A 27385-nucleotide genomic window follows, 5' to 3' on the forward strand; every position below is an offset into this window, starting at 1 on the left:
TGTCCCCACTCCCTCAGCTGTCATTTATTCCTCCGCCTACTCTAATCTGGCTTTTGTCCTCATGATATAAAGAAACTGCTCTTGACAATCTCACAAAGAATCCAAATTGCCAAATCAATGAATTCCCTATTATCTTCATCTTTCATGACTTATCTCAGAGGCATTCAGCTCTCTTGATTACTTTTCCTTTCCTTGAAGTCCCTCCTCTCTTGTGTGACACAGTTACCTAGAATATGCCTCTGGTTGTTCAGTTTCTTTGGATGGCCCCTTCACACAATGGATCAAACAAGTTCTTCCCAGGATACCTCTTTAGTATCTGTGTACAGTCATCCTAATTAAGTTCACTCACTCCCAGTTTATCAATAAACTGTTAGCACCCCAATAATCTCTAACTCTGACATCTCCTTTGGGCTGGAATCACATGTATCCAACTAATCAACCTGATACCATTATCTTAAAATCAGCAGGTTCAAAATTGGGCTTTTGACTTTGCTCCAAAGTCTGTTTATCCCAGATCTTCTTGGTTCCTGTGACTATTACCATCCGCCTGTGGTTGCTCAAACCAGAAACATCCAGTCTATTCTCAAGTCACCTGCCTCTCAATATCCAGAGGCAGCCTACCTGCAAAACAAATTGTTCTTCTACCCAAACATCTCACCAGGTTTTTTCCACAATAATCCTCTACGTTTTCCCTCCCTTCCTCCAACTATTCTCCACAAAACATTTGAAGAGATTTTAATAGTAACAGTTCGCATTATTTTCCTGCTTAAAATTCTTCACTGCCTCCATCCATGCTTGAATAAGATCTGTACTTCTTACTTGACCTCTGAGATAACCTCTGGGATTAGGTCTGGTAATGGGTTTTATGAAGGGCTCCATCATCTGGTCCTGTGTTCCTCCTCAAATTCATCCAGCACATTCCACCTCCTACTTGGGCTCCCACCTACTGGTTTTCTCTTAGTTCCTCAAACAAGTGAAAGTCTCCTTTGTATAAGAGACTTTGAACATGCTGCTCTCACCACCTGCAACATGATCCTGTAACTTGATCTCCCTCTCTTAGGTTAACAGTGCCAAGATCACCTCTTCAAGAGGCTCTCTGTAGCTTCCCTCTGAAACCAGACTTCTGCCCAGTTCAAGCATGCCATGCCACTCTGTATTTCACACTTATCTTTATTTTATTTTATTTTATTTTCATAGTACTGGGGATTAAACCCAGGGATGGAATTCAAATCCATCCCAGCTACATCTGAGCTACACCCCCAAACCTTTTTTATAGTTAAACAGGGTCTCACTAAGTTTCTGAGGCTGGGCTTGAACCTAAAATCCTCCAATCTCAGCCTTCCCAGCACTGGGAGTACAGGCCTATGCCACCATGCCAAGCCACAACCACCTTTCCATCTACCTGCTGGTTGGCTGTATCTGCTCCTAGACTTGTCTATATGAGAACAGGAACAAATCCAGCTCTAGGATACTGCCTGGAAGGTTACAGGCAGTGAACAAGCATTGTGTAGTGTACTAGTTGGCTTTCTAAGAACATGAGAAATGCTACTCACATTGGGGAATCAACACTCTCCAGCCCGACTAACCTTTGCCACTTAGGATTTTTTGAGATTTTATTATCTGCCGTGTCATGTGCTACCATGAGAAGGTTCACAGTATCATTTAAATATTTTTCTCAGTTTAAAGGCAAGGAGTATTCTCTAAACTATACATAAAGAAATTGAAAAACAACTTTGCTCATGATATGGAACAGGGATGGAATTTAAATCCACCTCTAACTCCTAATCATTTTTTTTTATTTTTTAGTGGCATCAGGGATTCAACCCAGAGGCATTCTACCTCTGAGACAAACCCCCAGACCAATTTTTTTATTTCTTATTTGGAAAAATGGTCTCACTAGGTTGCAGAGGGCCTCACTAAGTTGTCAAGGCTGGCTTCGAACTTGCAATCCTCCTGTCTCAGCCTTCTAAGTACTGGGATTACAAGCATGCCTCACCATGTTAATTTCTGAACATAGGTTTTACATATTCATTCTGTATTGGATCCCACAAGTCCACAAGTTATATAGCAGTTTTAAAAAATTTTACAAAGAGCTTTCTAAAACTTCATTCCTACTACCGTAGCATTTTTTCCTTGAAAAAATTTGCGATTAGCATACTAAGTGATTTACCACCATATTCGCAGTTTTAAAGCATTTACTAAAGCTTAAGGAAAAAAAATATCTGGACCTAATCCCAAAAATAATTCACTATCTTTTTCTCCATCTGGAGAAATGCCTGCTTATCTTTCTTATGTTTGTCATTAACTTTAATATCATTTTTAATAAAAGATTACTCTGTCTTCCACCATTTTCCAATTCCATCAAAGTAAATGTTTTTAAAGTTCACAAGAGCCGGGCGTGGTGGCGCATGCTTGTAATCCCCGCTCTTGGGAGGCGGAGACAGGAGGACCGCTCAGGTTCGAAGCCAGCCATGTGTGCTGGCTTAAGAGACCCTGTTTCCAAATAAAAAAGTATAAAAAAATAGGTCTGGGAGTGTAGCCCGGAGGTAAAAGGGCTTCCAGGAACTCCAGTACCACACACACACACAAAAAAAAAAGTTCACAAAATACCCCAGAAAAGTCTTGGTATAACTAAGCATCACCCCTCATTAGTCTGTTACTCACAAATCCACTAAAAACACAAACAACCAAATTGATAGAGAAATAACGTTACCTTACTGTAATTTTTTCTTCAATGGCCAGCGACTCTATTCCATACTGAGCCAGGGCAGAGGACCTGGAAACAGGAGTAACTTAAAAAGGTTTTCTAAATCACCTTATGTGAGGGGAGGGGGCGGGGCTGCAGAGGTGAGAGGCCAGTGGGTGGGAGGAGATCAGGGCCCACCAGCTCACAAGACAATTCAAATTAAGAATTGAAATTGGGCAAAAGACACTGATTTCCCCAACCACAAGTATGACCAATCACTAAAGGGCAGGTGGGGAACCCCAGTGAGGTTGAAAAACCCACCTCCTAACAGCGTAGGGGGTCGCTCTATTTCAGGAACCCCTCTCCCTCTGTGAGGAGAACTGTTTTTATCCTCTACCTTTCCCTGACCGAAAATATACTTTCATATTTCTATACCCTTTGCTAGTCCTTAGACTTCATTTGTTGAAACCCACTGATCAAGAACCCTATAAGAGGACACACCCCCACTTCAATACCTTGGAGTCTTCCAGATGGCTGTTCCAGCAGTGGTAATATCCACCTCTCCTTCTTCCTCTCAAGCTATACACTGAAGCTCTTAAAAGGTGGTGGTTTCCCAGCATCCCCTAGGAACTTGTTAAAAATGCAAACTCTCAAATCACTCCTTAGGTTCTTTTGTTTAGAAACTCCAGAGGGTGGGGCCCAGCAAGCTGTGGTTTAATAAGCCCCCCAGGTGATTCTGATAATTGATCACACTGTGAACCACCAGGACAGATGATAGTCATTAAAATAAGTGGTGCTCAAGTTGGTGTTATCATCTAAGTCACCTGGGGATCTTGCAGAACTAACATTTTCCCAACCCTGTCAAAGAGATAGAAAACACACAGGTATGGTATGGGTAGTACCCAGGTGACCTGAATAGCCAGAAGGTTTGGGAGTCCTCTAATAAAGTGCCTGTTTGAAATCAGTCAGTTTGATCAAGAGTTTTACTGTTTTGACATTGAGTTTAAGAATTCTTGGATAAGCATTTTTGTTGTTGTTATTGTGGTTTTTGTTTTGTTTTGTTTTGTTACTGGTGTGTGTGAGCACACATGTGTGTATGTGTGTTTATATCTTTTTGAGGAATCTCTACAGATATTGACAAATTGAACAAAAACTACATGTTAGGGTGCTTCTGGCATGTTGCAGAAGCCAATTTGAGAGTGATACTCACCTAAAAGCTTTGCCTCATGAAAAACAAAAACCACACAAATTTTTAAAACACTATGAATAACTGTAAGTAAAACAACTTTGTTCTCTCACCTGGCTCCTTTAAACCCTGGAGCACACATTGAATGCCTTAGAACCACCAAGTTGTTCCAGTTGTCAAGAACTGGCTTTTTGGCTTAGTTTAATAAAAAGATCCTTTTTTTTTTTTTTTTTTTTTGATGGTACTGGGGTTCCTGGAAACTCTTCTACCTCCGGGCTACACTCCCAGACCATATATATATTTTTTTTTTTTTTTTGAAACAGGGTCTTCTAAGCCAGCACAGCTGGCTTCGAACTTGCGTGATCCTCCTGTCTCCACCTCCCAAGCACGGGGATTACAAGCGTGCACCACCACGCCTGGCTAGAAAGACCCTCTTAAAGCAGATTTACAGAGCCCTTTCCTGAGAACTCAGTTTGCACAATACTGTAACTCAGTATGTGTTACTACAATTTTTGCCCTGGTCATCAGCCAGTGGGAAACTGAAATGAGAAAAGACTTGGACTAACAGGGCATCTCTACCATTCTCCCTAAATCACTCCCCCTCCAGCTCCCTTTCATAGTCTCTAATGTGAAGATGTACATTCACAAACATATCAAAGTCGATCACTAAGCCAAACATGAGAAGGAGGGAGGGGGAGTGATTGAAGTGGGAGCTGGGGAAGGGCTAAACGAGTGATGTGTGCACGTATGTCTCTACCAGCTTCTACTCCATTGAGATGCATGACTACAATGCACAATAAAAATTAAAAAGAAGGTCTCAAAAATAAAAGAGAGAGAGAGAGAGAAAGAGAGAGAGAGAGAAGCCAGGTGTGGTGGCACACACTTGTAATCCCAGCATTTGGGAGGCTGAGACAGGAGGATCGTGGTTGGATGACAACCTCAGCTACTTACTGAGGCCCTTTGCAAAACAGTGAGGCCCTGTTTCAAAATAAAAAATAGGGCTGGGGGTGTAGCTCAGAGGTAGAATGCCCCTGGGTTCCATCCCCAGTACAGAGAGAGAGAGAGAGAGAGAGAGAGAGAGAGAGAGAGAGAGAAATAAGAGTAAATAGCTTTTCTTGATAGCTCATTTGTCAGTCCTTGTTTCAAATATCAAAAATGATGATGAATACATATAGCAATAAACAGAACTGATCTAGATTTTTCCCTAGTCTCTACATTATTTAAGAGTACAGAATGTGGAGCCAGGAAGTCTAATTTTAAACCCCCAAACTATGACATTGATCAGGTAACTATATCTGTGCCTTAGGTTCCTTATCCATAAGATGGATACAAGGAAGCCAGGCATGTTGGTAGCACACTCTTGTAATCCAGTTCTTGGGAGGCTGAGACAGGAGAATCTCAGATTCATAGTCAGCCTCAGCAATTTAGTGAAATCCTGTTTCAAAATTTAAAATCAAATAGGGCTGAGGATGTAGGTCAGAGGTGGAATGCTCTTGGGTCCAATTCCCTGTACCACAAAACAAGAACAAACAAAAAATGGGTACAAGGAGGTTGTTAGAAGAGAAAACTGATTCAGTGCACATAAGGGTCACAGCAGGGTCTCTGATACACGATGGTGAATAGAACTAGCGTTAACAGGCTCAGGACACTGTATTCTCAGCTCAACCTGCTCTTTGATATCCTGATCCCAGGTTCCCTTATCCTGCCTAAGACAAAACATCGTGTGGTCCAATGCTTGTACTGCAGGCTGGGTTTGCTGCAAGGCCCTGTGTCATTTTCTAGTTACCATCCCACCACAGACTTCACCGTAGAGGACGTGCGCTGAGCACATGTTTGGAGTCAAATAAACCCAAGGTCAATCTTCCATCTCTCTCTCCTTCCGGCTCCCTCTGCCTCTTGGGCCTTCTCTTGTTCCTCAAACACACCAAGCACTCCTCTGCCACGGGACCCTTGGGCTTGCTGTGCTTTCTGCCTGAACTGTTTTCCTAAGTTGGCTTGCTTTCTCCTACACTTCATTCTGACGTCTGCCTAATAGAGCCCAAGAGTCTTTGCCTCTAGCTATGACAATGACCCCTCTCATTCCCTACTTTCCTGTCTTACCTATTTTTTCCTTGTGGCATGTATAATCACTAGGCAGCTCATTATAAAAGGCATTCACTGGACTGTGTGTATCTTCAGCCAGCCCTCCCTAGAATAGAAACTCCAGTGGGGCTGGAGCTCAGTCAAATGGAAAGACACCTGCTTAATCAGTTTGTTGCACAGATTGGATGAGATTAGCATGTATAAAATAATGAAATCTTCGTAAATATAAAAAAGCTTGGCAAAACTCTGAGCACAGAGCAAATGCTCACTTTCTCTTTGCTCATCAGAAATGAAGAGGGTAGCTATGTTTTGCTTTCCCAAATCCCTAGGACCAATGCTATGCCTGTAATTGGCATCCCAGAGACTGGAGAAGAATGAGTGGAAACTCTTCAATAACATGGGCACTACTTAGGTTAACAGTAAAATTAATTATTTCCCAATTATATATTTTTAAATTCTTGATTATGAAGATGTAGACATATACTTCTTACGAGCACACAGAGTGAGATTAAATAGAAGCAGTTTGTGGAAAGGGGGAGTTTTGATTAAGTAGTTTTTTTTTTAATCAGCTAATTTCTCTTCACCTACTGTTGCAGAGCATCTCTCTCCCTGGTTTTGATTCTGTTTCTTGCTTTAGGGAGTAGGACGCATGGAACATTAAACCTTCCTCTTATGACAGAGTGCCATGTCTTGGTTGAGGGTCACTGTTATGGACACCGAGCCTCATTAGATATAATTGAAGATGGTGAAGATACATATTACTAGTCTGCCTCTAGTTTTACCTGGAGACAAACCAAGGTAATTACTTTTTCAAATTAAATTCCCAGTGAAAATTCTTATTTGCCTTTTATGTGACACATTTTTATTAGTAGATATTGCACACATACACAAACACACAGGATTTAAAACTTGAAGAGTGACTCATCAGAGCAAAAATGTTATAAAAGGCCTAAGTTTACATAAATACAATTAATATTGCCTTCCTCTCACCCAATCATAGTAGTGAAGTATCATCAAAAACATATTAACATATTCTTTTCCATTCAATAGTTTTCTCCTAAGATTGAGCCTGTTCACAAGACCACTAACACTACAGTTTGACCTCTTTCATTATTTAGCAGATCCTAAGTTGATCTCTCTTTCTATAGTGATTCTTAAGTCGCCTATAAGTCACCTTTGTGAGGGGAAAGATGTACATACACCATGGAGCCCTTTTAGTCATTTTACCCTTAACACACAAGTCAGCGGAGCACTGGGGAAAAGTTAAAGCACGGTTACATCTGAGTTACACTTGAATATTATCTCTACCATTTCCTAGCTGGTCTTAGTCAAAAATGATCTCACTGCTCTGAAGTTTAGTTTCTTCATTTGTAATTTGCACATTCAAAAAAAAAAAAAAAACAACTACCACCAGAATGATGTCAAGATGACATAAGAGATCATTCATTGAAAGTGTCAGGTGTTTGGAAATGTGAGAACGAGGCTCACTTTTCCTTCATCCTTCATTCTCTGCTCAGAAAATGAGATTCCTAAGCTTAGAACATTTTCATTTTGTTCTGTAATTTATTTCACACACAATTACTGAGTTTTCACTACATGCCAAACACTAAGCAAAATAGAGGATACAATGATAAAGAAAGTATACTCTTTTTCCTGAAGGAAACCCAAGACCAAAGGGTTCGATTATATTCTAGGGATATTTAAGGTTATGTTGGACAATCAGACAATTTTCCTAAGAAGAAAAAATAATGCCTAGCTTTCTACAATGTGTATGATTCACAAACTATACAGTAATAAAATACCCTGTGAATTACCTCACTGATGAGGTCCACACAGGGTTGTGATGCTATCTTACAAGACCAGTAGTCTGTCTGCTATAGGGGACCCAAAGGCACCACTTATCCAAGATACAGTAGCAAAATGTTTCCCCGCCCCCAGCTGTATTATTTCATGAGTAACAGGACAAACTTAGGGCTTAGCCATTACTTATCTCTGGTACCTTCTCCATTCAATTTTTATAGTTTACTCATTGGGAGTGTCTGTTCTTAATAACATGAGTCAAGTTCTTGCTTTAGTTTCTGTTACCACTGCATTCTACAGTTACACCAATAACTTAGTGAAGCTTTTAAACAACTAGCCTTCTTTTGTAGCTGTAACCCAAATCATTCCTACTTGTCTTAGGTGTTTATCTTTTAAAGAAAACCAATTCAATTTAGTACCAGGATATCAAACACTTTTACGTGCTTAACACTCAGTTCTTTCCCACAAAATGCTACCAATCATTATAGCAAAAAAAATTTTTTTTAACTTTATTTTCATTTGAAATGTTTCTTTATATGGACAGATGATTTTGTCATATGAAGTCACAACAAGTGGGAATAGATCTTACTTTGAAACTGGTACCCTTTCTGTGTAATGAGTTGGTGACAATATATGTCAAGTTCAATTCTATCATTTCCTGTCAGTAAATCTCAGAGTTGCTCTTATCTTTACAAATAGTCCTATATTTACAAATGTCCTATCTTTACAAATAGAACAAGAAAATGAAGTACAACGCTGGGCTTAGAGTGTAGCTCAGCAGTAGAGCATTTGTCCAGCGTGCTTAAGGCCCTGCGCATTATCTCCAGCAAAGGAAGAAAAAAAAAGGAGGTAGGGAGGGAGGGAAGGAAGGAAGGACGGAAGGAAGGAAGGAAGGAAGGAAATCAGTGAATAGATTCTACTCACCAGTTATCTTAAGCTCAATTATATGTAAATTATAATAACAGTATTAATGAGATGGTGGCAAATCTATAATCCCAGTGCTTGGGAGGCTAAGACAGGAGGATCATAGGTTCGAAGTCAGCCTCATCAACTTAGCAATGCCCTCAAAAACTTAGTGAAACCCTATTTCAAAAAGTCAAATAATGTGTCGTGCGTGGTGGTGCACCCTTGAAATCCCCACACTTAGGAGGCGGAGACAGGAGGATCACGCAGGTTCGAAGCCAGTCGTGCTGGCTTAAGAGATCCTGTTTCCAAATAAAAATATTAAAAAAAATAGGTCTTGGAGTGTAGCCCAGAGGTAGAAGGGCTTCCAGGAACCCTAGTACCACACACACACACACAAAAAAAAAAGACAAATAAAACAGGACTGGAGGTTGTAACTCAGAGGCATAATGCCCCTGGGTTCAATATCCAGTAACACACACACACACACACACACACACACACACTCACACACACTCACACTTGGTAGTAAATAATAGATGGCTATAGCCATAGCAAAACTCCTACTCTGGAAGTGTGTCTATCCTGCACAGTGATGCACATTTGGTTCCTGGCCTTGCTACAAGCCTAGTCTTCTGCTTTCTAGCTCCTGCTCCATGCTTCACTGGTTCTTCTTTGCAGTCACTAATCACCAATGCAGAATTTCTGAGCCTTCATATCCAACCACTTACAGTTTTTTGTTTTTGATCAGCTGTGTATTTACAAATACATTTGTTTATTTTTCTCTAATTCTGAACAAGTGCTAGAATCTCAGGTTCAAAATATTTCCCAGTTGAACAATGCCTGCCACAAATGCTGTAGACAGTGGGTTCTCTATCTATCCCTGACTTTTAACAGTAATGACAGCAGCTCCAGGCCAGGGAACTACCACCCCCATTCTGGAGAACTCATAAATGTTGAAATATTTCTGAAGCTTACTATATAATGCCACTATGCTATAGTTTGAATGTGTTTCCACCAAAGTCTACAATACTGAAACCTATAACTCAATGTAAGTGTATTTGGAAATGGAGGCTTTAGGAGATGATTAGGTCACTCTATGTTACCCTCCTAAGAAGGACAACCCAAAGGACATGCCCTCACATGTGACCTTGTGAGGTTACAGAGAAAACACACTGCCTAGGACATTTCCCTCACCAACAAATGTAGTGGCACCTTCACCTTGGACTTCCCAGCCAAAAATAAATACACTTCTTACAGTTCATAGACCTGCCAGCCCATGGTATTTTGCTATAACAGCCTGAAGAGACAAAAACACTTCCCCACAACCAACATTCTAAAGAAAATAACCTACTTGCTCTTCCCTGAAGTTTTATAGTTTAGTGGTTCCTGGCCCAGCGTGGTACAGCTTAGGAAACCACACACAGCTCACTACCCTAGAAAAAAATGATTATCAACTATTGTTTTAAAGATATAATGCTTCCTTTGGGGTCAATATTTCTCCAGTCATAATATCCAGTCATTTGTTTTTCCAGTTCAGAATTTCCTAAACTTCTTCACAAAACTACAATTCCTTGAAATGGCATACATTTTTTTGTGGTATTGGGGGGTGGAACCCAGAGGCTTTCTACCTCCAGGCTATACTCCCAGACTTATATTATATTTTATTTGGAAACAGGGTCTCACTAAGTTGCTGAGAGCCTCACTAAGTAGCTGAGCTGGCTTCAAACCTGCATGATCCTCCTGCCTCAGCCTTCCAAGTACTGAGATTACAGGCATGCCCCAACAGATCCGGATTCAATTCTTATTTGTTTGTTTGTTTACTTATTTACTTATTTTTTTGGTGGTACTGGGGGTGGAACCCAGGGGCTTTTCTACCTCTGGGCTACACTCCCAGACCTATTTTATACTTTATTTAGAAACATGGTTTCACTAAGTTGCTGAGAGCCTCACTAAGTAGCTGAGGCTGGCTTCAAACCTGCACCATCCTCCTGTCTCAGCCTCTCAAGTATTGGGATTACAAGCATGTGCCACCATGCCCAGTGGCATACTTTATTTTAAAGAAAAGGAATATCACTTCTCACTGTATTTGACCATAGTAATGAAGACTATTGGTTGCTAACTTCTTACTAAGTACTAATTTTTCACTCTTTTTTCTTTCCTCTTAACAGTGATTCATAATAATTACTTATTTTTGTAATTATCATCTACTAAATAAAAGAAATAAGTACTTTTATAGTGCTGGAGATTGACCCAAAGGGCATTCTACATCCAGCTACACTCCCAGCTCTATTTTATGGTTTATTTTGAAACAAGGTTTCACTAATTTCTGAGATTGGCTACATACCTGTAATCCTCTTTACTCTAGCCTCCCAAATACTGGAATTATAAGTGTGCACTACCATGCTCAGCAAGAGATAAGTACTTTTATAAAATATCATGTCTTTACATTATAGAGAAAAATGATGAGAGTTCTTTTTAAAAAGTAATTGTGAGCTGGGTATGGTGGTACATGACTGTAATGTTGAGACAGGAGGATTATAGGTTTGAGGCTGGTGTCAGCAATTTAGCAAAACCCTCAGCAACTTAGTAAGACTTTGTTTCAAAATAAAAAGAGCTAGAGGTATAGCTTAGATGTGGAATGCCCTCTGAGTTTAATATCCAGCATTAAAAAAAAGTAGTTGTGATTCAAAACTTCAGGTTAAAGGTTTTGATTTATTAAGAAGAAAAATATATTTTCAAACTGGTAAAATTTTCATTTTGCAACATATATATAGAGAGAAAATATTAAATAAGAATATCAAATGATTTCATCTGTATAGTTTCAATTTAGTTAAGCAAAAACTGCAAATCACATAATGAGTTAACAGTTGGTTTTCTTACTCATTTGACCAGTCTTCCCAAGCTGTTTAGCAGAGATCTCTCTCGTGTAACCACATGAAGACAGCTACCTCCAAAGAGGGCCCTGCCAGAGACTGAAGCTTTTGGTGCTTTGATCATGTACTTCCCAGTCTCCAAAACTGTAAGAAATAATGGATTTTTCACCACCTCCTTCATCACCTTCTCTAGTAAAGGGTTGACAGCCAAAAGGTAGTGTTGCAATGTCTGTGGTAGAAGATAGCTTCCCAAAGAGGTCCAACTTCTAACCTCTCAAAGCTGTGAATATGTTACACAGGAAAATGAAGGTTGCAGATGGAATTTAGGCCTTTAGTCATCTTATTTTAAAAGAAATTGTCCTGGGTTATCCAGGTGGGCTGATGTAATCACACTAGTCCTTAAATGTAGATGAGAGAGGCAAAAGCGAGGGTCAAGAAAGCAATGTGCTGGAAGCTGGAAGAGAAACATGTTTTCTACCTTTGAAAATGGAAGAGAGGATCATGAGCTGAGGGACGGGGGTGGCTTCTAGAAGCTGAAAAGGCAGATCCGTGGATTTTCCCCTGGACACTACAGAAAGGAGAGGGATCCTTTTGACACCTTGAGGTTAGTTCAGTGAAGCCTATAGCAAACTTCTAAACTACAGAAATATGAGACAATAAATTCATGCTGCTTTAAGCCACTAAGTACATTCTAATTTCATGGCACCAGTAGAAAACCAGCACAATGTCCAACATTTGCTTTTAATCCTGAAAGCAAAAACTTTAAGACAGAAATAGTTTGACAACATATTTTTACATATTCCATTTCTTAACGAGACATTAATTGGTCTCCACAATTAAAAGGCCAAATATTTCCTGCCAGTTAAATGAGCACGTGACCCAATTAAAACCCAAGGCCTGACAGTACACTAACCTATCTATACTACCACATAGCTCCTGTTATTACTCATTCTATTTTTAAAAAACCATATCACTCAATAATTTATCTTGACTTTACTGTATAACTAAATGTAAGTAAATAGCTGATTAAGGGAGTTCCTATTTTTTTGAAGATAATGCAGCCAATAATTAAAAAGGTAAAGATAGAATTATATCAACATTTAAAAAAAAAGAATTATATCAACATTTTTCAGTACCCTGATGAAATAATGGACCTTAGTGAACAATTAACAAATGTCAGTCATAGGGCAGCTCCAGTTTGCTGCTGATATTTTTTGGAGGGGGGAAGGGGCCTGGGAGCTATGAGTGATTTCAACATCCATAAATGGTTAAAAAAATCAAAAGAAGAATAATATTTCATGACATAAAAATTATGAAATTCAAATTTTGGTATTTATAAGTAATATCTTATTAGAACACAAACATGCCCTTGTATTTAGAGTCTCAAATGGCTGCTTTCACTCCATGTTATGGTTAGATATAGAATGTCCCTTGAAAAGCTCACATATTAATGCTTGGAGTTGATGAGATTGAATCGTGAGGGTTTGTAATCTCATCAGTGGATAAATCCATTGCACTGGACTTAGTGGACAGTAACCTAGGCAGGCAGGGTGTGGCTAGAGAAGGTGAGAGTCTGAGGGTGGGGCCTATGAGACTCCTCTTTTGTCTTTGAATCCCCTTGCTAGCATTCTCACTCCCTGTCTTCATGATGTGAGAGCAGAGCCTGGCTCTCTCCCTATTTCTTCCCTGCCTTCATGCCCTGAGCTCTGCAGATGTAGTCCAGCCTGACATTGACTGAAACTCCAAGACTTCCAAAACACTGTGGGCAAATACATCGTCCTCCCCCTAAGTTGTGTGCTCTGTTGTCTTGGATTATAGCAGTAGGAAAGTTGATGAGACACCCAGAACAGCAGAGCTGAGTGCTTATAAGAGACCTTCTGGAGTATGAAACTTTAAATATATAATCTTCAGCCGGGCGGTGGTACACGCCTGTAATCCCCACACTTGAGAGGCTGAGACAGGAGGATCACACAGGTTCAAAGCCAGCCTCAGCTACTTAGTGAGGCTCTCAGCAACTTAGTGAGACCCTATTTCTTTTAGAGAAAAAAAAGAGATTAGGAGAGGAAAACTATAGAATAAAAAGAATACTTGTAATATGTAGATTATAGTTGGATTCTTATTCAAACAGAAGATATAAAAGAGAATTATAGCTGGAAATGATGGCACATGCCTGCAATACCAATATTTGGGAGGCCGAGACAGGGGAATCACAGGTTTGAGAAAGTCTCAGCAACTTGGTAAGACCCTGTTTAAAAATAAAAAAATAAAAATAAAAAGGGCTGGGGGTAAAGCTTGGCAATAGAATGCCTCTGGTTCAATCCCAGCACAAGGAAAAAAATGGCATTAGGACATAAGTAATAAAAGAAATCCTAACTTCATATCTGTGGGTAGTAAGAAAATATTATTTCTATTTTGCAATAATGTTACAGTTTTGTTTATAAGCCCTTAGGGGTTTAGGAATGTTGCTCAGTGTTACAGCATGTGCTTAGTATGCACAAGGACCTGGGTTGAATCCCAGCGGAAAGGAGGAAAGAGAAAGAAAGAAGGAAGGAAGGAAGGAAGGAAGGAAGGAAGGAAGGAAGGAAGGAAGAAAGAAAGAAAGAGTTCCAGGCCTCATCTCTCTGATTTTTTAGATAAAATGATAATAATACCTGAGATCATTTTGCAAATTATCTTGAAGGTAGGGAAGAAATAAAATATAGGAGTATGAATTAAAACTGATTTATGGGTTTATTATAAAATTCCCACTACTTTTTATATGTTTGAAATTTTTATTATAAAAGTATCTTACAAGTCATTCTTTCTGAGAGGCTTTTAATTTGCTGATGAGAACAATTTCATAAACATAATTTATCTCAAAGCATAAAGAAACCAACCACAAAAATGCCAAATCAAAAAAAAACCATGCTATATTTCAATACAGCATACCTTTCATGTTTACTTTAATATTAGTTCAATATATTTACCTTAAGTAAAAACACAGGAGAATGGACATTTCAAGGAACAAGATATGCTATGGAAAACAATCATCTCAAACGAGACAAGCTGATTTTATTTTCTGAACATTCCCAAATCCACAAGCCCAATACAAATAATCATCAGCCTTACAATTTGGCTATACCCAATGACATTCTAATTTCAGAAATATTAAACACCAACATTTCAAGGACAACTGCTGCTTTTGATATTTGTTGTCATATATCTGGCTAACACCAAGAGTGACTTAGGTAACTTTTTCCATTTAATGAGTAGCTCTGACCAGACTGAATAAGCCACATGCATCAATATACTTATCACTCATACTTCATCCTGAAAGCAGGCACTTCTATCCTCATTCTATGATCAGAGAACTAAAACACATAAAGATTAAGTTGCAAAACCAATGAATGAACTGAGTCACACTGGAAATCAATTCTGACTAATTTTAATGTTAATTCATCCCTAAATCTGAAGAACCATACCACTCTCCTTCAGCCCTGGCAAAACTGTGGCTCAGTTTAGAGGGTAGAATCTGGACAAGGTTAATTTGTATTCATTAATTCACTCATATTATGTTTGCTACTAGGGAGTAAACTCAGGAGCATTCTACCCCTGAGCTACACTCCCAGACCTTTTTGTTTTTTATTTGGAAACAGGGTCTCACTAAGTTGCTGAGGTTGGCCTGGAACCTGTGATGCTTCTTGTCTCAGCCTCTCAAGTACTAGGATTACAGGTGTGTATCACCATTCTCAGATAAGTTTAACTTGTAAAACAAATCTAAAGAAGAAGTGGCCCTGGTTCTTATGTCTTGCCAAGATTAACACTGGTTACTGAGTCTATATTCTGTCAAAAGCATTTACATGTTAAGTACCAAAGAGACAAGTAAAAGGGCGTTCATGAAATACAGAATAGCAAATTAACTAATTAATTAAAAAATTCAGTAGTAGAATGAAATGAATGAACTTCTTGTGGTAAAAACACATATTGGAAAATACTCAAAGTCTACATGTAACACGTTGGTACATCTCAAAAAATATAATGTTGAGTGCAAACACCAAGTTGTAAAATGCATAGTGTACAACACATGTAAAAATTTAAGTACATGTAACACGTTGGTACATCTCAAAAATATAATGTTGAGTGCAAACACCAAGTTGCAAAATGCATAGTGTACAACACATGTAAAAATTTTAAGTACTCAGAGACAAAATATTTATACATCTTTATGACTACATAAATAATAGAAGTTTTTTTAATTTTATGAAAAGAATAAACCTCAATTTCAGAATATTTCTTACCTTTAGAGTGGCAATCAAGAGAATAGGAGGGAGATATCTTAGCTATATCTGCAATATTTTATTTCTTTTTAAAAGATATGAAGAAAAATGTGAATTGTTAACCTTTGCTTAATGTGTGTTCAGATTGTGAGGACTTTTTTATGATGCTTTCTATTATGTTTACATATCAGAGGCTATTTAAACTTTAAATAAAAAGAAGAACAATAAATATTTTTGCTGGACATGGTGGCACACACCTGTAATCCTAGTACTGAGACAGGTTAAGTCAGGAGGTTTGAAGGTTCTAGGCCAGGCTCAGCAGCTCAATGAGAGCCTATTTCCAAATTAAAAATTTAAAAACAGCAATAAAGAGCTTACCATCAAATAAAAGCCCTAAACCAGATGGTTTACCAAGTTAATTTTATAAAACCTTTATAGAAGAGCTAATCCCAATACTCCTTAATCTATTTCATGAAACAGAAAAAAGGAGACTCTCCCAAATACATTCTATGAAGCCAACATCACATTAATACCAATAAAAATAAATACCAATGTCAAATAAATACAGTTCAAGGAAGGAAAAGTATAGGCCTATATCTTTGATAAATTTGGATGCAAAACTGCTAAATAAAATACTAGCAACATGCATTCAAAACCACATCAAGAAAATTATACACCATGAGCAGGTAAGGGTTCATCCCAGGGATGAAAGGCTTGTTCACCATACAATAATCAATTTATGTAATCATCATGTAAACAAAACCAAAGACAAAAATCACATGATCATTTCAATAGATGCTGAAAAAGCACTTGATAAAATCCAAATTCCATTTTTAATAAAAGCACTGCAGAAAGTCAGAATAGAAGGAATATACCTTACCATCATAAAGGCAATCCACAATAAGCCCAGAGTCAACACCATATTAAATGGGGAAAAACTTTGAGAATTCCCCCTAAAAACGGGAACAAGACAAGGATGTTCATTATCACCACTTCTCTTCAAGATATTTATGTACAATATACTTGAGACTCTAGCCAGAGCAATAAGGAAATCAAAAGACTACAAATAGAAAAAGAAGAACTCAAACTTTCACTATTTGCAGATGACATGATACTATACTTAGAAGACCCAACAAACTCAACAAAAAGGCTTATAGAAATGATAAACAGATTCAGCAAAGTGTCTGTGTACAAAATAAATCTTAAAAAATCAGAAGCTTTTCTGTACATCAACCATAAATCCACTGAAAAAGAAATTCAGAAGACACTTCCACTCAGGATCTCCCACAAAAAAAAAAACTTAGGAACAAACCTAACCAAGGAGGTAAAAGACCTGTATAAAGAGAATTATAAGACATTGAAAATAGAAATTGAAGAAGATATTAGAAGATGGAAAGATATTCCATGTTCATGGATAGGCAAAATAAATATCATCAAAATGATCATACTTCCAAAAGTGATCAACAGATTCAACATAATACCCCTTAAATTACCAAGATCATTCCTCACAGACACAGAAAAATCAGTCCTTAAATTCATTTGGAAAAACAAAAAAAAAAACCCAGAATAGCCAAAGTAGTTCTCAGCAATAAAAACTATGCAGGAGGAATCACAATACCTGACTTTAAATGATACTACAAATCCACTGTAATAAAAACAGCATGGTACTGACACAAAAACAGATACATAGACCAATGGAGCAGAATAGAAGACTCATAAACAAATCCATACACTTACAGCCAATTGATTTTTTACAAAGGGGCCAAAAGCATACACTAGAAAAAAGATAGCCATTCAACAATGGTTAACCATATGCAAACCATATGCAAAACTGGTTAACCATATGCAGAAAAATGGAAATAAATCCCACTTTCTTACCTGCATAAGAGTCAATTCAAGATGGATCAAAGACTTGGAAATTAGACCAGAGACCTTGAGGCTACTTGAAGGGGGCATAGGGCCAACACTGCAACACATAGGCACGGATAAAAACTTTCTCAACAAGACTCCAAAGGCACAAGAAAATAAAAGGTTAATCAAAACATGGGATTGCGTGAAACTGAAGAGCTTCTGTACATCAAAGTAAATTGTCAAGAGCCTCAACTGAGAGCCAACAGAATGAAAGAAGATTTTTGTCAACTACTCCTCCAATAGAGGAATAATATCTAGAATATACATAGCACTCAAGACACTCAGCACTAAGAAAACAAATAACCCAATCAAAAAAAGGGCAAATGAATTAAATAGATACTTCACAAAGGAAAAAATTCAAATGGCCAATAAATGCATGAAAAAATGCTAAACATCTTTAGCAATCAGAGAGATGCAAATCAAAACTACCCTGACATTTCATCTAACTCCAACTAGAATGGCAATCATTCAAAACACAAACAACAATAAATGCTGATGCAGATGTGGAGATGTGGGAACTCTAATATATTGTTGGTGGGATTGTAAATTAGTGCAACCACTTTGGAAAGCACTGTGGAGGATCCTCAGAAGAATGGGAAGGAACTTGCCATTTGATCCAACAATACCACTTCTGGGTATCTACCGGAAAGAAAGGAAACTAAATTACCAAACTAAGGCATGTGTGTCTATGTTCATAGCTGCACAATTCACCATTGCCAAACTATGGAAGTAACCAAGATCTCCATCAACAGATGAATGAATTACAAAACCATGGGAGATATACACAATGGAATTTTACTCATAAAGAAAAACACAAGAATATCATTCACAGGGAAATGGATGGAACTGAAGGACATTATGCTAAGTGAGATTAGTCATTTTCAAAAAATAAGAAATAAGATGCTTTCCCTAATATGCAAAAGCTAGGGAGAAATGGGTAACAGAAGGAACTATAGATGAAGAAGGAGATTCTACAGATGAGCAAATAAGATGACCTATCTGAAGGGATGGGAGTGGGGAAGAGGGAAATACTCTAAAACACATGATGTACTTAAACAAACATATAAAAGTCAATCACTAATCCAAGCATGGGAAGGAGAGAGGGGGAGGGAATGGGACGGAAATTGAATAAGAACTAATTGGGCGATGTGTGCATGTATGCATCACCATCTTTGATTCCATTAAGATGTATGACTACAATGCACCAATAAAAATTTTTTTAAATAAACACAGGGCTAGTGTGTAGCTCAGAGACAGAACACACCTGTTTTCAATACTTGGCACCACATTTATTTGTTATAAGTAAATAAATAGAATAAAAAGTATAATTGAGTGAATTTTAAATTTAGTAGGAAGTAAAATAGTAGTTGTCCCATTAGAACTGGTGAGGAAAGCTACAAAACTATAATTTGCCTAAGACTGTATAGCTAACAATTAGCAGACCAGAATTCTTATCTACATCTCCTTGGTTCCAAAGCTGCTGTGATATTTTATGAATTCATATTATTCCATAGAACTGCCAAAGTAGAGATAACTTCTGTTCAAATGTATCCTTTTGGGGATATTCTTACTCAATGAAGCTCTCTTCCTTAATATCACCATTAGAAAGTTCATTCTCAAAAGTCCGAGGAAAATCTAGGAGGAGATTTTCAGAAGGAGAAAAAAAAGAGTGATTAATAGCCATGAATATCTTCCCTTTTGAGGGCCATTCTGTGGTTGGTTGTACTTCTGGTGTTCTAGAGAGGTATTTTTTATGAACACCTAATCCTACGACATTGAGTGCTTAAAGAGGCATGTCTATTCTGAATCAAGATAACCATCTTCAGGACATCCCAATGAGTCTGTGTTAGCTTTTGATCACTATCACTAAATACGTGATATAAACAACTTAGAGGAGAAAAGACTTACATGGTTCACAGTTTCAGAGGTTTCCACCCATTGTCGACTGGCTCCAGGGCTTTGGGCCTAACGTGAGCAGACCACCATGGAGGGAGGGTGTGGTTTTGGAAAGCTGCTTAGCTCATGGCAATTGCCAAGCAGAGAAGAGGGGGAGGAGCTAAATATAGTCCCAAAAGTCATGCCCCTGGTGACCTACTTCCTCCAACAGTGCCCCACCTGCCTACCGTGTTGCCCACCTCCCAGTGTTCCATTCAAATTATTAATCCATCACATGGGCTAATCCACTGATGCGGTAGAGTCCTCATGATCCGCTCATCTCCTAAAAGTCCCAACTCTGAACATTGCTGCACTGGGACCAACCTAAAACACATGAGATTTCCATTTTCGAACCGTAACTGGTTCCCACCTTATTCAAGTTGGGGAAATTTTCCTACTTTCTTGATATATTAGGAGACATCAGAGAAAGATACAGAATGATATCCCAGAAGTCTCTAAATTATTAACAAAAAATTCCATAAAAACACATTTTATTGCATTGTTCAAGAATTAATTAGTAACATTCTAAATATGTACTAAGTAAAACCTGCAAAAGAATCAATAGTAATTTGGTCCAATTTCCACCAGGCAAATCTATAAAGATAGAAAGGGCAGAGCGAGAATTTTAACAGAAGGAAAAATAAATCTTCAACTCTCTCATAAAACAATCCTCTCATAAATCCCACCTCTCCAAGTCCATGGATTTCACTACTATTCTTTCTCCTACTTATTTAAAACTTCTTTAATAAGCTCTTCTCTCAGAAAATTAACATTCTCAAATCTCTCCTATCTTGCAAAAAAATCATCTACCTCTATTTTTCATGAATAGTCAAGAAACCCCAAATGACTTTATATCAATTAAAAGTATTTTATTGATATACTTGCTAATTGATTAATTTGTTCATTGAGAAAATATTTGAGTACTTATTCTATGACAGGCATTGCTCAAGACTCTTAGATGTGTCTGTGAACAAGACAAGAATCCATCCATCTTTGGAAGTTTGCATTCTAGCTGTAATTCATCATGAAATTATTTAACAGGAAGGCAGGATATAGACAATAACACATGGAAAATGGTTAGATGATGCCTGGCACACTGAGTACTACAGACATGTTTTGTCATTTTGTTGTTATTTCTCGTCCCCATCTGCTTTTCCTTCAGACATCTACCTTTCTCAGTTAAAATGTTGCTTCAACACGTATCATTGCCTTCTTTCCAAATTCCCAAATCCAAGAAACTTTTTCTTCCACATCTCTTGAGAACCAGGTACCATATCTAGGACACATTTATCAAAACCTCCCAAAATCAATTTATATTTAATTTTTATACGTGCCTTTTAGTCATACATCTCAATGCGGTACAAGATGATGGAAGCATACATCATCCAATTAGCCCTTATCCAAATCCCAGCCCATTCCCTCCTCTTTCCTTCTCATGTTTGGCTTAGTGATTGACTTTAATATGTTTGTTAATGTACATCATGTCCATTAGAGAATTTCCCTCTCCCTTCTCCCATCTCCTCTGTTAGGTCCAACATCAATTTCAAAGAGGCACTGAGTACTTTAATCTTTGCTCCTGTGTACTCTGACTCTAAAGCTGGACTAAGTATTGCCTGTCTGTTGCTTCACATTTCTTTCTCTCAAGTTAAACTCACAGTTTAACTGAAAAAAGAAACAAATTCTTTTCATCAAGTTGCAGTAATTTTGACCACAGCCACCTGGGGACCTACCACCCACACAATTCTCAAATGGGCAGTTGGTGGAGATGAGTTTTTCTGACATTATCCCTCTATTTTACTTGGCTTTTTCTTATTTATTTTAAGACCTTGATGAATCCAGTTTTTGGCAAGAAAAACTGGAACTCACCTACTAGGCCCAAAAGCAGTTGCTCATTAGCAGAAATGGAACGAGGATTGTCCCCTGCACACATATTAGGGAAGCTGGCCAGTACTTACCATGGTGCCTAAGGCTGCCTAAGTGCTCTACAAATATTAGACTAAGTTTCTTTAAACAGTTTTCTTTTTTTCATTTTGGCTCTACTAGCCCTCCTTTGTGTAAATAAAAGTAACAAAAAATAAAACCAACACACAGACCATCGCATCTGGTCTAGCCAAATGGATATAATGTTTTATTGCTATTTATATTTTTAGTTATATGGTTATTTTTGTTTAAATCTCAGCAAATAATGGCAAGAAGAACTGTTTTAATATATTTTGGAATAATTGGAAATACAGCCATCACCAGGCAAACTTAAAGTGTTTGAATTCTTTCTTTCCTAATAGATTCATGGCCCTCAAATTAAAGGTAAAACTACATTAATGTTTGTATTCATGATGGTTTTGAGAAAAAAACTTTTGTTACAATAATTACTAGAAAGACAATATTTAAGAAATACCTAAACACAATGGACCATTATTATAAAATGGCATTTTTAGCCAGGCATAGTGGTGTATGCCTGTAATCCCAGTACTTGGGAGGCTGAGACTAAAGGATTGCAGGTTCAAGGACAGCCTCAGCAAGTAGTGAGACTCTCAGCAACCCAGCTAGACCCTTTTTCAAAAAAAAAAAAAAGATAAAAAGGGATGGAGGTCTAGCTCACAAGTAGAATGCCCCTGGATTCAATAACTGGAACCACAAAGAGGGGCAGAGGAATGGTGAAAATGTCTTTTTCTTCTTAAGAAATTAAATCACAAGAAAATATGACTGTACCTGAGCAATATGACATTGTTCCTTTTTATTTAATTTTTGCCACAGTGAGTTACAAACAATAGACAAGAATCAACCTGTCAAGAAATGGCTTACTCAGTAAAGGACTAGCACTGCAAGAGATTTGATCTGCTTTCACCAGGAGAGTCCTTTCTATAAGAACAGACTCTTAAAGGTTTAATGACCCTTCAATAGCATATGAGACACTGAAAAGAGAAACAAGGATTCTTTTTCACCAAGTTTCAGTTGTTCTCCCTACAACCACCATGGGACCAGCCATCCACACAGTCCCCAAAGGAGTAGTTGGTTCGGATGAGTTTTTCTGGCTTGAGACATCCATTGGACTCAGATTTACCTTCTTTAAGATTTTGAAAAGTCCAGCTTTGGGCAGGAAGAAGTGAAAGTCACCTACTAAGCCCCAAAGGGCCTGCTCCATAGCAGAAATTGAACCAGGTTTGTTTATGGACACTCCCTGCACTCACATATCTCAAACAGATATGGCAAAAGTGGCCTTGGTAACAGGTGAAGTGAACTTTCCTACCATGCAGCCCTGCTTGTTTTATATGCTAACTGCTGTTTCTATATGTCCTTAGTTGCCTACTTGTCTGCACAAGGCATGATAGTTTTATACTCAGCACCTGCTTATAAGGGCAATTATAGCATTAGTGGAAGTCAGCTTGCTATCGAAGGCTGAAAAACAACTCGACAGCTTCTCCAGCCTTTCAGTTCCTCAGAACTGTTTTTCTTTTCACACAGAGCTTACTTGGAGATTAAATTAAATCTACCTCTCATTGAAAAGAATCTTTTAAAGAGTTGTGGGACTAGAGGAAATCATGCTCAAAAATTAGAAATACATTCATGATCAGCTGAGCATCTGATATCTGTAACACCAGATAGCACTTTCCAAATCACCTTTATTAATAGATTCCCATGCATTTCCATGCAGTTAAAATTAAAACAAATAACAGGAATAACAAACTCAATATTTTAAGGAAAAACATGAAATCTAAACCTTGTAAAAAAAAGAGAAAGAAGTTTTAAATTACTTTTATGATCAACTGACCAACTGAACAGAATAAAAACATTAGTATCTAGAAACTTAATTTGAATCCAAAATTCAAATATATGGCTTCGATACTGATGACAAAACAAAATTGACATAAAAATAATTTATATTTATTTTAGAATCCTGTTTCTAGGTCTAAGTAGTCTATGGGTAATCTCAGAAATTAACAATTTCCAATGAATAAGTATTACTATTATTGTAATTAAACAAATATTATTAAGTCCTACTTCATATCAAAATTTTGTTAATTGAAATATAATTTGAGTATCAAAGCAATGCGAATTTATACAACTTCCACTGAAAATCAGGAAGCTGGAAAATAAGAAGAGTGCTTCTTAAATTACAAAAATGAAGAGAAAATCTTTCAAGTCATTAAGGATTTATTTGTCAAACATGTCCTCAATCGTGGCCCAGAACCAAACATACCCTTTGAATGCCACAATGAGGATCCAAAATAGCTGCCCTTTCTCCAGAGACTACACAGGACAGAGCTTCTTCTGCTAGTACCAGACTAGAAGCAAACCCCAGAGAGCTGTGGCCAGGGGTGTCACGCACTAGCCTACTGTGGGCCTGCCATCCTCCATAAAAAACACAAGCTTGAAGACTGCTTCCCAAACACCAGATTGCCAGAAACATAGCTTGTGATCTCTAATATTGGCGTCAAAATTGTGGAGCCACCCCTACATAGTTAGAGCTAAGTAGGTAGGAAATATAATTACTCAGGTAGATTAAAACAGACCTCCCCTATTCTTCACATACAAAACATTATGACTCAAATCATAGAGAAAAGAGTCCTCTGAGTAGCCAAGAATGTGGCTGAATGTTTCTTGCTGAAGTAGATATTTCCCATTTACCTGGATGCATGCTTATTTTGTTGTTAAGTGAAAATAAAAATAATGTGATCATTCCCACTGGGGACAGTGCCATGGGCTACTTTGTTCCCTGAGAATATCTTTAACTGGAAGTGATTTCAAGACTCTACCTAAAGCAGAGAAAGGAGTAACAAGGACTACTTTAATAAACCACTACATAATCAATCATTTTATATTCTCAAAAGAAAGAAGACATGAAACAACCTCCATGTTTTATTATTAACCAAATTTCTCCACCTCTATCTATTTTGTTTTCAAAGGAAAGAGTAAAAGCATCATATGATTTTCATCAGAATGGGAGCTGCCATAATTCTGAGTATGTCATACAGTGAAGATGATCCACAGCCACTTCACAGAATGTCTGAATTATCCATAGAACAAATAAAAAGTAGCAATATTCAGATGAATCGCTTTAACTTCTATAAGTTCAGCTCTTTTTCTGACATAAAATACAATCAAACTTGAAAATAGCACCAGCTCACCTTAAGTGGGAGAAAAAATATTTCCTTGAAGGCTAATAACTTTTATAATATTTTAAAATTATGTACCACAATCATTATTCCTTTCCTCTTGTTTGCATAAATAAGTTGGGTGTCTCATTTACTATGAAACCAAAAGTCTTCATTAGCAACTAATGAAATCAAACATTGGCTAAAAACTATGATCCCAAACTTAAGATTTACAAAACTTCATAATCTTTTTTAAAAAGAAAGATAATTAAAACCATGTATAAGAAACTTATTTGGACATTTTTAGAACAAAATCATAATCAACCTTGCCATGCAATGTTAATAAGCACAGGCTTTTGACATAGCTGGTTTTTAACTGAATTACTAATGTTCAAATTAACACGTACTGTAGAGAAATACAGCTCCATCATCAGCCCTGGGAAGCAGGAAGCAGTGACTTTTCCAGATGTATCTGGTTGTCATGGTATCCTCTTATGCCCTCTTACGTTTTTATTCTTGGTAACAAACCTGCAAGCTATTTAGTCTAACTTATATGAAGAATCTCTATGTTCCTCATATAGACTCTTCATACACCTGTTGAACAGAATCAAAGAAGGAACCTAAGAAGTTCCTTAGAATAATAAGTGGACTTTTAGTTGAAAGGGGATAAAATTAATTCTTAGTCCATGTAATTGATAAAAGCCAGCTTCATAAATTTCATATTTCTACATAGTAATTTATTCCAGATAAAACTTTCTTCAGATTAATGTTTTCCTTTTTGAGATATTTTGAAGCATATATTTTGTGCAAATAATATTTCCATGCCTGAAACAAAATAATTGCATTTTAAGTGTACTACATCTATATTTAGCTGAAAAACCTGCCCACAAGACACATTAGATATTTGGGAAAATTTCTTTAAACTCAATAACACTTTCTGCTACTGGCTCTCATAATAAGCAAACAAAATCAGTATGCTAAAAATACAAATGTTTATATTTTTCTGTTCAAGTAATGTTTAAACATCCTACATTTTAGGATTTTTTAATCCTTCAATAACAATCTCAATCTCTCTCTCTCTCTCTCTCTCTCTCTCTCTCTCTCACACACACACACATACACACACACACACACAGCAATGTAACACACTTCATGTACCATTTATTCTTTAATTCAAATTCAGCAATATCTGTGTCAGCCCCTCTGAATTGTCAAACCTAAGTACACACACACACACACACACACACACACACACACACACAGGCATTGGTAATGATGTTTCAGAAGTTTAAACCCTCCTTCGCCTTGAGCAACAGGAGAGCTGTGCGACTCTTTTCCAGAACAGAGTTCTTTTTTTCTAGGAGAAAGAAAAGCGGGTAATATTTAAATGTTAAAAAAACAAATACAGCTAACGATTTTTAATCAACCGGACCGTACACAAATATGACGTTTTATTATTTTCGCTTGAGTACTTTTATTGCACCAATTAGTCACCAAAGGGGAGCTGACACACGGGAAAACTGTCTGTGCACGCTGTATATGCTAAGCAGTAGGATTATCAGCACCTGGGATGCTCTTGCTATTCTCTGCATGCAAACAATTAAACGCACCCATTAAAAGAGAGGGGGTGTGAGCTGGAAAGAGCAATGTGGAGTAAAAATATGGCATGCCCTTCCTATTCCGCCCTCATTCAGCGGATGCCAAGTCCCTCCAAACACCGCACACAGACGAGCCCTCGAGGATGCACCGGGTCGCAGCGAGGCACTGGACAGCATCTCGCACACTCTGTTAATGACAAAACTCTAATGATGTGCCAGCGAGCCGCTCGCCTCTCCAATATGCTTGCCACTTGTGCAGAGACATCCAGAGACTCCCCTGGCTACAGGGAGAGCCGGGCCCTTCCTTCCTGCCCCTCCTCGCAGCCCCAACACTTTCTCGCCTTAGAAGCGACTCCACAAGTTCCCTGGCTCCGGCGCCCACCCAGGCAAGTTCAGCACCGTGGACAGGGCTCGAGACGCACTCGTAGAAGGAACCGGAGGACTCCCGCGGCTCTCCAGGCCACTCACCGGAGGCTGCTGCGACGGCAGTCCCGAGCGCTTGGTGGACCCCTGCTTGGAACTTAACCTTTTCCACGACTCAGCGAACCTGCCCCGGCTGGCGCTCCGGCTGCGCCTGCGGCTGTCCGCGCCGTCCTCGCGGTCCGAGCAGCCCCGCTCCATTTCGGCCGCATCCCTCCACTTCTTCCCCATGCTAAGTTGTCTGGGCTGGGGAGCTGGGCGCCCGCGCTGGCTCTCCGCCGCGGGTCTCACTCCAGCCTGCGCGCGGCTCCGGGTTGGCGCCGCCTTAGCCTCCGCCGGCTTCTGTTACCGCCGCCGCCTGCAGGCTGCGCTTGCGCCCGCGATTGGCTAACCGTGGGCTGGGGCTGCGAGCGCCACCTGCGCCCCGGCAGCTTCCTTTAACATCCCCAAACCCTGGGGAGCGCACGGCCCTGCCTGGGGCTAAAGATCCGCCTCTGAGTAGCTAAGCGCAGTCACCCAAGACCGCCCAGAGCTGCAGGTGAAAGCCAGGCTCACCCACACTGGGTGGATGGGGACTCCTGTGGACTTAGACAAAGACTGGAAGCTTGCAACTTTGGCCTCCTTCTCTGCTCTTTCTTT

General features: G+C 38.5%; 1 protein-coding gene across 6 annotated transcripts in view; it reads right to left on the minus strand.

The window, feature by feature from the left end:
• TRPM3 (transient receptor potential cation channel subfamily M member 3) overlaps positions 1–26977 on the minus strand; it is a gene marked incomplete at both ends in the record, with an annotated part of 906375 nt that extends 879398 nt beyond the window's left edge. For all 6 annotated transcript variants that reach the window (XM_080708373.1, XM_080708370.1, XM_080708385.1 and 3 more), the window contains one exon: positions 26795–26977. In XM_080708373.1, the coding sequence (XP_080564499.1) occupies positions 26795–26977 (183 nt within the window). The remainder of the gene's footprint in view (positions 1–26794) is intronic.
• Between the last annotated feature and the right edge of the window lie 408 nt (positions 26978–27385).

Source organism: Muscardinus avellanarius (genome assembly GCF_963383645.1).
Source record: "Muscardinus avellanarius genome assembly, chromosome: 13".
NCBI classification, from domain to species: Eukaryota; Metazoa; Chordata; class Mammalia; order Rodentia; family Gliridae; genus Muscardinus; species Muscardinus avellanarius.